At 37.9% G+C, this 11,809-nt stretch overlaps 1 protein-coding gene across 1 annotated transcript; it reads right to left on the reverse strand.

Annotated features, from left to right (window-relative positions):
* Window positions 1–347: 347 nt before the first annotated feature.
* On the reverse strand, window positions 348–11,797 carry LOC110682256 (bifunctional riboflavin biosynthesis protein RIBA 1, chloroplastic-like). Its single transcript, XM_021858547.1, has 6 exons — window positions 11,094–11,797; window positions 10,303–10,619; window positions 2,046–2,175; window positions 1,665–1,961; window positions 1,068–1,284; window positions 348–651 (listed from the first exon to the last, which is right to left on the reverse strand). Exons 1-6 carry the CDS (start codon window positions 11,259–11,261, stop codon window positions 644–646), a joined length of 1,137 nt encoding a protein of 378 aa, XP_021714239.1. The 5' UTR covers window positions 11,262–11,797; the 3' UTR covers window positions 348–643.
* Window positions 11,798–11,809: the final 12 nt, after the last annotated feature.

Genomic DNA, 11,809 nt, shown 5'->3' on the forward strand with positions numbered 1-11,809 from the left:
TTGTTTCATCTTCTACTCATACTCTAGTACATGAAATCACTAATTTTCCCCATGTTACAAGTTTATATCTACAACTCCCATGAATTGTGAGCACTACTTGAGCTTGATTCATTGGTTACTCGGTGTTCGAGCTGGAGCTTTTGTTTCATCTTCTACTCATACTCTAATATATACTCATACTCTAGTACATGAAATCACTAATTTTCCCCGCATAATATAGATAAGAAAAATCGAGATCATCGTAGAACGCAGCTGTGTAAAGCTAACAATAATATTTTGCAGTGCTGGATTAGCTAAACAATGTGCAAGTATAACTCTTCTCACAGACACATTTGACAGTCAAACTATGTCTAGAAGGGACCTTGAACTTAAATAACCCAATTTAATCCAAATACTCAAAACCTGAAATCAGGCTGAAATTAAACCAGGATTTCCTCAATCTGCCATATCTAATTACAGAAGCCAAAGAAGAACAAATATATGCATGAAGCACGTACAGAAGGCAGAAATTTAGCTTGCATAAACGAAACAATATCCTGGATTTCTTTAATTGATAATAGCAGTCCACTATCATGAAAACAAGCCGCTTCATCAATGATGATAATGAAAAGTAGCCAGTGCATTCCAGTGCTCAGCAGGCAGCTTAACTACCTGAAATTAGGACATACAAATTACAATGTCAAACTAAACATACTTTTCCCAAATGAAATGCGGAGGATTCTACTGCCACCACAAAAGAACATCCACGATTCTGGACATCCAATAGATGAAAAGAGAAAAGGACGAATATTCTTTAGAGGGCAAAGAGCGAAAACTTATCAACTGGTCTAAGTGCCTAGGCACAAAAAAGTCATCTTTTTTCCAATTGCTTGAAGCTGTTCAGAGGCAAAGTTGTATATGTTTCGGGGACAGATATATTGGCATATTTTCGTGGATATGTGCATGACACTTAAAAATATTACATGCAAAACCATCATTGTCACTTTCCATCTATTTATACCAAACAAGCCCCTACAGTATTAGGAAAGCAGGGGGAGGGGGTGGAAAGTGATCATGACATTTCTTACCATTGATAATGTTACTCGTACATATATCAGATCCAAGGCCAAACACATGGTTCATCTTAGCACGTTTTGTTTCCAGATATCTCTCATTCTCCTTTGTGATAGCAGTGACAACTGGTATTCTCTCAATAACAGCGAGACCATAGTTACGGAGCTCAACACATTTCACAGGATTGTTTGTCAGTAGCCTCAATGATCGAACTCCAAGATGCCTCAGTATCTGCAAGCTTACCAAGGCATAATTAACGAACCAGAGTAAATAATTCAACTGAATTACATAAGTTTTGACTTTTCAAGTAGAATTGGTTACCTGAATTTCTTTTTATCTAAACTCAAAACAAATAAAAGCCAAGTACTGTAATATAATTAACCATTAACCCTGACGTTGATCTGGTTTTAGAATTCGACACACAATATTTGGGAGGAATTTGTTCATTTTTTCGCGCGGGCGAGGGGGGGGGGAGGTGGGGAAGACTGGGAACAGTCTTCATGTAAAGAGGAGAAGCAGGGAGAGAGCAAGAGCAATGTGCTGAAAAGAGTGTGAATATGAATGTTCGTTTATAATGGACATTCCATCTTCCATGATAGGCTTCTTAATACCTGTGCACTAATGTGATACTCGCGTGAGTCCACAGGTAAACCAAGCTCTATATTCGCATCAACAGTGTCCAGTCCAGCGTCCTGTAAAGTATAAGCACGAAGTTTGTTTCCCAAACCAATGCCCCTTCCTTCATGCCCACGATTGTAAACCAATACACCTCTGCCAGCTTCCTCAATCAGCCGCATTGCAAGTGCAAGTTGGTTCCCACAGTCGCATCTGGCTGAGCCAAATATGTCCCCTGTTAGACATTCAGAATGTACCCTCACAAGGACATCTTGGCCATCTCCTATTGCACCCTGTTTTGATCATAGTCTTTTATTAGTTATAATAAGGGTTACAGCAGAAAATATATCTAGCAATGATACATTAAAATTGCACACCTTGACCATTGCAATATGCTCAATGCCATCCATGATTGACAGGTAACAGTGAGCTGTAAATGTCCCCCATGTAGTAGGAATACTTGCACTAGCAGCATGATTAATCAATATATCATTTACCCTTCTGTGCCTGTGAGATCATCGAATGTATTCAGTCATCCACCTACTTTAAAGTACAGAGTACAGAAATCCAGAAACTCGTATATAACACCTCAAGTCTCAAGGACCAAGGATGGCTTGAATGAAATCTCCTTTTCATTCCTCTGGTAAGAACCTTGTGTCAAATTTTCATTAAACCATCCCTCTTTGCTATTAGGATTGGACCTAGTTAATAGACATGGTAACTCAATGGGCATAGGGTTCAAGTCAAGTTTAAAAGGGTCATATTTAGAGCTATCAATTCGGGTAAACGGGTCGGGTAAGAGTGGGTCGGTCAACTCGGGTCGGGTCAATACGAATTAATTCCATAACCTATGCAGGTAGGGTTTGGGTTGGGTCATGCTTGAAACGGGTCACGACGGGTCATACTTCTTATCAAGTTTGGGTCGGGTTTGGTTCGGGTTAATAACAGGTCGGGTGAACAATAGGTCGGGTTTAATTCGGGTTTTCACGGGTTAGGGTAATTCTCAGGTTCGGTTCAAGTCAATAATTTACGGGTTAGAATCAGGTCGGGTCATTCTCCGGTTCGGTTCAAGTCAATAATTTGCGGATTATAATCAGGCCATTTTCAAGTCGGGTCGTTCTCGGGTTCAAGTCGGGTTCGGTTCAAGTCAATAATTTGCGGGTTAGAATCAAGTTGGGTCATTTCCAAGTCGGGTCATTCTCGGATTCAAGTCGGGTTATGTTCAAGTCAATGATTTGCAGGTTATAACCAGGTTGGGTCATTTCCAAGTCACGTCATATTCGGGTTCAACTAACTATAAATAGATAATTATCATTTTTATCAAGCTAATTATTTCCTTTGACTATAATATATATGACAAATTAGTGATATACTAGGGAACTATAGTCTATAATTTAAGATGATAATTATCTCCTTTGACCATACAACAAATATATATTATATTTAACTCTTAAATTTGAGGATGATGCTCCTTTCTTTTGCTAGCCTGGACCGACTTGGACTCCCTAGACAAAATGCTTTGATCAACAATAATAAGGAGGTCTAAATTGCATTTAAGGTGATTTGAAATTGGGTCAGGAACAATTAAGGTTGAATTTAGGTCGGGTCAATAACAAGCCGTGTTAATTTCGAGTCGGGTTAGTAACAGATCGGGTTGAATTTTTGGGTCGGGTAAGTAATAGGTCTGGTAAAATTCGGGTCGGGTCAATAACAAGACGGGTTGAATTTGGGACAGGTCAATAACAAGTCGGGTTGATTTTGGGTCGGGTTTGTAACAGGTTAGGTTAAATTCAGGTCGGGTTAGGAACGGTTCGGGCTGAATTCATGTCAGGTTAGTAACAAGTCGGATTAAATTAGGGTTTTGAAGGGTTAAAACGAGTTAGGGTCAATTTCAGTTCAAGTCAAGTACGGTGCAAATTGATTAAATTGGCCTAGTAAACCGGTAAATCGGTGGAAGTTGTAAACCATTAAATTGGTTGTTTAACAGCAAATTGGATGGTTCCACTCACCCAATTGGACTCCTGTAGGGTATTAAAGACCATGATAAACATTTCGGCAATTTTTATTTTCGGGCAAAAAAAGTCAAAAAAAATTTAAAAATTGAAGGCTAATATCCACACTTTTTGAGAAATTTTAAAGGTTTCACGGCCCGATGTAGAAAAGTCTTGAAATTCTAGGGGATACATATCTAGGTCATATAATGTTGTTTGTAACCACATATGATCATTATTTGTTGTCATAAATATTCGTGGTAGGCTTGATTTAATGAAGGAAAATTTGCCAAGAATAATACGACCTTTCAGCGGTCTTCCAAGAATGGAATAACCTTTGAATTATTTCAAAATGGAACGACCTTTGATTTACATTTGCCGAAAATAGACCAAAAAACCTATAACTTGTTTCACGGGTTACTTTGGACACGTGTCACATTTGTGATTGGCTAAAACTTTACTTATTTTATTTTAACATTTTTCTTTTAATAATATGATATAAAAAATAAAACTTAAATTAAATTCTTTTTTAAAATTATAAAGAAAAAAAAATGGAAAAAAACAAATCCCTACCCCTTCCCGACAGCCACCCACCATCACCTGCTATCCCCATCCTTTAACCCGCCGGTTGCCAGAGCCTATGCCTGGTGTCGGTGGTACCCACCTGACCTAGACCCCGACTTCAACCACACATCCACTCCCCTTGAACATCCACCCGAAAATTTAACGAGCCTAAAACCACCACTCGAATTTAAGGTTTTCAAGTGGTGGTTCAGGGGAGGAATGGATTGGAGATGGGCGCCGGAGGGGCGTGATGGATTCGCCGGCAAAGGGGAAAGGGTTGGGGTGCTGGTCGGCCGCGCGGTGAGGAGAGGTGGGTTTTCAAGAGGAGGGAGGGGGTTATAAGGTGGAGGGAAGGTGGTTTATTAAGGGAAGGGAAGGGGCGTGTAGGCTCGAGATCTGGGTCAGGAGGGGTGCGCCGTCGCCGGGTAGAGGGATCAGGCCGCCGGGGGTGGAGAAGGGGAGAGCAGATGGTGGTCGAGTGGCTGCTGCGTGGCTGCAAGAGGGAGGTTTTTTTTTTTTAATTTCAGTTTTCTGATTTAGTTTTTAAGTATTTTTTTATTTTAAATTTAAAAAAAAATTGTTAAACAAATTGACCAACGACACTGTGACACGTGTCACTGGTAACCTTCATGTCACGTTCTATTTATGGCAAATGTGTATCAAAGGTCGTTCCATTTTGAAATAATCCAAAGGTCGTTCTATTTATGGAAGACCGCTGAAAGGTCGTATTATTCTTGGCAAATTTTCCTTTAATGAAATCGGTACAAGTTGAAAACCAATAAATTGGCCGTTTAAAGGCAAATTGGATTGTTCAACCCACCCAATTGGACGCCCAAAGGGTATTAGGAAACATGGTAAAAATTTCGACAACTTTTATTTGCGGGCGAAAAAATGTTAAAAAATTCAGAAATTGAAGGCTTTTATCCACGCTTTTTGAGAAATTATAGAGGTTTCGGGTCACGGTGTCGAAAAGCCTTGACATTTTAGGGAATACATCTCTTGGTTATATAATGACGTTTGGAACCATATATGATCATTATATGTTGTCATAAATGTTCGTGGTAGTCATGAGTTAATGAAATTGGTGCAACTTGTAAATCGGTAAATTGGCAGTTTAAAGGCAAATTAGATTGTTCCACACACCCAATTAGACTCCCGGAGGGTATTAGTGATCATAGTAAAAAATTCGGAAATTTTTATTTCCGGGCGAAAAAAAGTAAAAAAAATTCCAAAATTGAAAGCTAATATCCATGCTTTTTGAGAAATTTTCGAGATTTTGAGGCCCGATGTCGAAAAGCTTCAAGATTTTAAGGGATACATCTCGGGGTCATATAATGCCATTTGGAATCATATATAATCATTATATGTTGTCAAAAATGTTCATGGTAGGCTTGATTTAATGAAATCGGTGCAAGTGTAAACCGGTAAATTGGTCGTTTAAAGGCAAATTGGATGGTTCCACCCACCCAATTAGACTCTCGGATGGTATTAGGAACCATGGTAAACATTTAGTCAGTTTTTATTTCCGGGCAAAAAAAAAGTAAAAAAATCCCAAAATTTATGTCTAATATCCACGCTTTTTGAGTAATTTTGAAGGTTTCGGGGCCCGTTGATGAAAAGAATCAAGATTTAAGGGGATACATCTCGTGGTCATAAAATGCCGTTTAGAACCATATGTAATCATTATATGTTGTCATGTTCGTGGTAAGCTTGAATTAATGAAATCGTTGCAAGTTGTAATTTGGTAAATTTACCGTTTAAAGGCAAATTGGATGATTCCACCCACCCAATTGGACTCCCTTAGGGTATTAGGGAGCATGGTAAACATTTCGGCAATTTTTATTTCTGGGTGAAAAAAAGTCGAAAATTTCCAAAATTGAAGGCTAATATCCACACTTTTTGAGAAATTTTGGAGGTTTCGGGGCCCGGTGTCAAAAATTCTTGAACTTCTAGGAGATATATCTCTGGGTCATATAATATCGTTTGGAATCATATATTATCATTATTTGTTGTCATATATGTTCGTGGTAGGCTTGATTTAATGAAATCGGTGCAAGTTGTAAATCGATAAATTGGTCGTTTGAAGACAAATTAGATGGTTCCACCCGCCCAATTGGACTCCCGGGGGATATTAGGGACCATGGTAATCATTTCAGCAATTATTATTTCTAGCGAAAAAAGGTCAAAAAATTCTAAAATTGAAATCCACGCTTTTTGAGAAATTTGGGATGTTTTGAGACCCGGTGTCGAAAAGTTTTGAGATATAATGGGATACCTGTCGGGGTCATATAATGCCGTTTGGAACCATATATGATCATTATATGTTGTCATAAATGTTCGTAGTAGGCTTGAGTTAATGAAATCGGTGCAGGTTGTAAACCGGTAAATTGGCCGTTTAAAGGCAAATTGGATGGTTCCACCCACCCAATAGGACTCCTGGAGGGTATTAGAGACCATGGTAAACATTCGGCAATTTTTGTTTTCGGGCAAAAAAAAGTCAAAAACACGCTTTTTGAGAATTTTTGGAGTCTTCGGGGTCCGGTGTCGAAAAGTTTTGAAATTCGTGGGAATACATCTCGGGGTCATATAATGTCGTTTGGAACCATATATGATCATTATTGTTGTCATAAATGTTCGTGGTAGGCTTGAGTTAATGAATCGTTTCAAGTTGTAATTCGGTAAATTTGTCGTTTAAAGGCAAATTGGATGATTCCACCCCCCAATTGGTCTCCCGTAGGATATTAGGGACCATGGTAAACATTTCGGCAATTTTTATTTTCGGGTGAAAAAAAGTCAAAAATTTCCAAAATTAAAGGCTAATATCCACACTTTTTGAGAAATTTTGGAGGTTTCAGGGCCCGGTGTCAAAAAGTGTTGAAATTCTACGGGATATATTTCCGGGTCATATAATATCGTTTGGAACCATATATTATCATTATTTGTTGTCATAAATGTTTGTGGTAGACTTGAGTTAATGAAATCGGTGCAAAATGTAAACTGGTAAATTGGTTGTTTAAAGGCAAATTGGATGGTTCCACCCACCCAATAGGACTCCTGGAGGGTATTAAAGACCATGGTACACATTTCGGCAATTTTTATTTCCGGGCCAAAAAAAGTAAAAAAAATTTATAATATGAAGAAAGATATATCCACGCTTTTTGAGAAATTTTGGAGTATTTGGGGTCCGGTGTCGAAAAGTCTTGAAATTCATGGGAATACATCTCGGGGTCATATAATGTCGTTTGGAACCATATATGATCATTATTTGTTGTCATAAATATTCGTGGTAGCCTTGAGTTAATGAAATCGTTGCAAGTTGTAATTCGGTAAATTTGTCGTTTAAAAGCAAATTGGATGATTCCACCCACGCAATTGGACTCTCGTAGGGTATTAGGGACCATGGTAAACATTTCGGCAATTTTTATTTTCGGGAGAAAAAAGTCAAAATTTTCCAAACTTGAAGGCTAATATCCACACTTTTTGAGAAATGTTGGAGGTTTCAGGGCCCGGAGTCAAAAAGTTGAAATTCTAGGGGATATATCTCCTGGTCATATAATATCGTTTGGAACCATATATTATCATTATTTGTTGTCATAAATGTTCGTGGTAGGCTTGAGTTAATGAAATCGGTGCAAGTTGTAAACCGGTAAATTGGTCGTTTAACAGTAAATTGGATGGTTCCACCTACCCAATTGGACTTCCGGAGGGTATTTGGGACCATAGTAAACAATTCGGCAATTTTTATATTCAGGCGAAAAAAAAGTCAAAAAATTCCAAAATGGAAGGCTATATCCACATTTTTTGAGAAATTTCGAATGCTTCAGGGCCTGTTGTCGAAAAGCATTGAGATTTTAGGGAATATATCTTGGGGTCGTATAATGCCATTTGTAACCACATATGATCATTATATTGTTTTCATAAATGTTCATGGTAGGCTTGAATTAATGAAATCGGTGCAAGTTGTAAACCGGTAAATTGGTCGTTTAAAGGCAAATTGGATGGTTCCACCTAGTCAATTGGACTCCCGGAGGGTATTAGAGACCATGGTAAACATTTCGGCAATTTTTATTTCCGGGTGAAAAAAAGTCAAAAAATTACAAAATTGAAGACTAATATCCACGTTTTTTGAGAAATTTTGGAGGTTTCGGGTAGAGGTGTTAATTAGGGTAAACGGGTCGGGTTGGGTCCGTAAGAGTGGGTCAGGTCATTTCGGATTAATTCCATAACCTATGCGGGCCGGGTTTGGGTTAGGTCATGCTTTAGTTAGGTCATGTCGGGTCATACTTCTTATCGGGTTTGGGTAGGGTTAATAACAGGTCGAGTTACATTTGGGTCGGGTGAACAATAGGTCGGGTTTAATTCGGGTTAAAACGTGTTAGGGTAATTCTCGGGTTCCGGTTCAAGTCAATAATTTGAGGGCTAGAATCAGGTCGGGTCATTTTCGGGTTTGAGTCGGATTTGATTCAAGTCAATAATTTGCGGATTATAATCAGGTCGGGTCATTTTCAAGTCGGGTTATTTTCGGGTTCAAGTCGGGTTCGATTCAAGTCAATAATTTGCGGTTGTAATCAGGTTGAGTCATTTCCAAGTCAGGTCATTCTCGGATTCAAGTCGGGTTATTTTTAAGTCAATAATTTGCAAGTTATAATCAGGTTGGGTCATTTCCAAGTCGCGTCATATTCGACTTCAACTAACTATAAATAGATTATTATCATTTTTATCAAGCTAATTATTTCCTTGGACTATAATATATATGACTTAGTGATATACTAGAGGACTATAGTCTATAATTTAGGAAGATAATTATCTCCTTTGACCATACAACAAATATATATTATATTTAACTCTTAAATTTGAGGATGATGCTCCTTCCTTTTGCTGCTTGGACCGACTTGGTCTTCCTAGACAAAATGTTTTGATCAACAATAACAAGGTGGTCTAAATTGCATTTAAGGTGGTTTGAAATCGGGTCTGGAACAATTTGGGTTGAATTTAAGTCAGGTCAATAACAAGTCGGGTTGATTTCGGGTCGGATTTGTAACAGGTTGGGTTAAATTTGGGTCAGGTTAGGAACGGGTCGGGTTGAATTCAGGTCAAGTTAGTAACAAGTCGGGTTAAATTCGGGTTTGAACGGGTTTGGATCAATTTCGGTTCAAGTCGGGTTCGGTTCAGGTCAATAATTTTGAGTTACATTCGGGTTGGGTCATCTCCAGTTCATGTTCGGGTTCGGGTCTCACATACTCAGGTCTAGGGTTGGTTTCAGGTCGGGTTTGGGTCACCATTTTTTCGGGTTCAGATGGGTCGGTTAATAATCGGGTTTGAGTCGGTATTTTAGGTGAGGTCAATTTTTGACAGCTCTAGTCAAATTGTACACGGCCTTTAATAGACAAGGTTAATGGGGCTAAAATAATAGCCCGATAATTTTGTACAAAAACTACTCCCTCCATCCCCAAATAATAGTCATGTTTGCCTTTAGCACAAGTTTTTAAAGAGGTGAATTTAAAAAAAAAAAAAAAAAAAAAAAAAAAAAAAAAAAAAAAAAAAGTAATGTAGTTTGGTTGATATGAGAGAGAGAGAGGGAGGGATTTTGTTGATTAAAAGTGTTTTAAAAAAATGAAAATAGTGGGGTTAGGTAACTTTGGTTGATTCCAAGTGAATAAAATAAATAAATTGTGAAAATAAGACTTTTAATTTGTGAAAATTAAGTTTGAAGTATAGATTTGTATTCACTTGGGTTCACTTTTGTCTCTTTCCTTTTACATTTTTCTTTGCTCTATTATTGACATGTCTATTATCGGCCTGCCATTGACTTGTGGCCTGCTTTGTTTGAGCCAGATTAACTCACTAATGACCAAACCTGCCCTTGACCCACACCAACCCCTAACCTGACCCGCCCAATAAGCAGGAATAAGGATGGGTATACGTCAAATCTAACAGGACTGAAACAATGAATCCATAGAATCTAGTATGCACAAACTTACAACCTTTGAGGACAAGTTAAAACATGTGTTGTCATTCTAAGAATTTATTGAGCCAGAGGGTCACTAGGATGTATCTTTTTAATTAAAGTGAGACTTACCGTATGAGATCAGTGATAGATATGATTTTCAGTTTCTCCTTGTTAGCAAATTCATGAAGCTTGGCAAGTCTCTCTGTTGAGCCATCTTCACAAGAAAGCTCGCACAAAACCCTAACTGGTTCTAGCCCAGCAAGCACAGCAAGATCTACAGCAGCTTCTCCGTGCCCGGCTCTTTCCAGAACCCCTCCCTCTCTATACTTTAGCAAAGAAACAGGACCTGAACAGCAAAAATCCTCAATTTTGGACTCCGTTGATGCTAAAGCCAGGATAGTGGTTTCCAAGTCATTACTGCAAGCAGTTGCGGCGCGTTCCACCTTCTGTAAAGCACATCATAAAAAAATTGTCATGAAACCCTTGTAATAGATGATACCATTAGGAAAACTTTATGCAGTCATTGGATGACTAATGTATAGCAGCATGCCAGCATGTAAACGGTTAACATTGATCAGAATCATTCGCCTCAAGCACACATACTTATTATAGTTCATAAGCCAGATTATCTCATTTATACCATGTCCTACTGTTCTCATTGTCCTGAGACTAATTTCAATCATTACAAACTGAAGCATTGAAGCATTTAATAGAGAAGCAAACAACAAGACCAAGAAATAAAATCAGATTCTCAAATACTGCATATAATACATTCACAGAGTACAGAAAAAAGAAGATTTGTTAGATATCATGTTCAATGGAATTGAATCAATTTCTTCTAGTCAATAAGTTTGTATGCATAGAATGTTAAATAGATCAATAATATCACATATCATTATGTATATTTTCTTAGTTCTTACCATACAGAGGTCCTGCTGTCTCTCTAAATCTTCCTCTTTCGTTGTCACATAGATGATCCCAGATCCTCGCCTCATAAAATAATCTATAGCTTCAGGTGATATATGTGAAGCTGCCACCATTAGATACCCTTTATTTTCTCGCTTTTCTTTACCTAAAATGATCACCATCTACAAAGAACAGATAGAGATGAAGAGAATGACTGTCTAAGTTGCCCAAAATCCAAATCAAACCTTGAAACAGAATATGATAGATATTCAAGGAGGGACTATTTAATAGTATTAATTATTAATTTTACTCCCATAAACATGTAGAGGATAGTGCCCATTGTCATGTATTTCCAGTTAAAGTTTAAAATTCATTTCGAACTCAGTTTTCCAACTTTATCTTTAACAATACATTTCTGCAGACACTGGATCTAATATGAAATATGGTGGCTACAGAGAGCATTGCATAAGCACACTCATATATGTTTAAAGATAGACGATTGAGAAAGGTAGAAAGTGAAAATACTACAAGGTGAATTGCAGATAACCCTCTACACCTCTCAAACCTCCCAAATTAGCAATATAGAGAGAGATAAAGACTATAGAGAAGAGAAGAAAACAAAATAAAGAAATAACCTTCCCTTGACGGATATCATCAATGGCATCCAAAATGCAAGTAAAACCTTCTGTAGGACTGCTTACAGAACATTTACCATTACTACCACAATCTG

Source organism: Chenopodium quinoa, unplaced genomic scaffold (assembly GCF_001683475.1).
Source record: "Chenopodium quinoa cultivar QQ74 unplaced genomic scaffold, ASM168347v1, whole genome shotgun sequence".
NCBI lineage: Eukaryota > Viridiplantae > Streptophyta > Magnoliopsida > Caryophyllales > Amaranthaceae > Chenopodium > Chenopodium quinoa.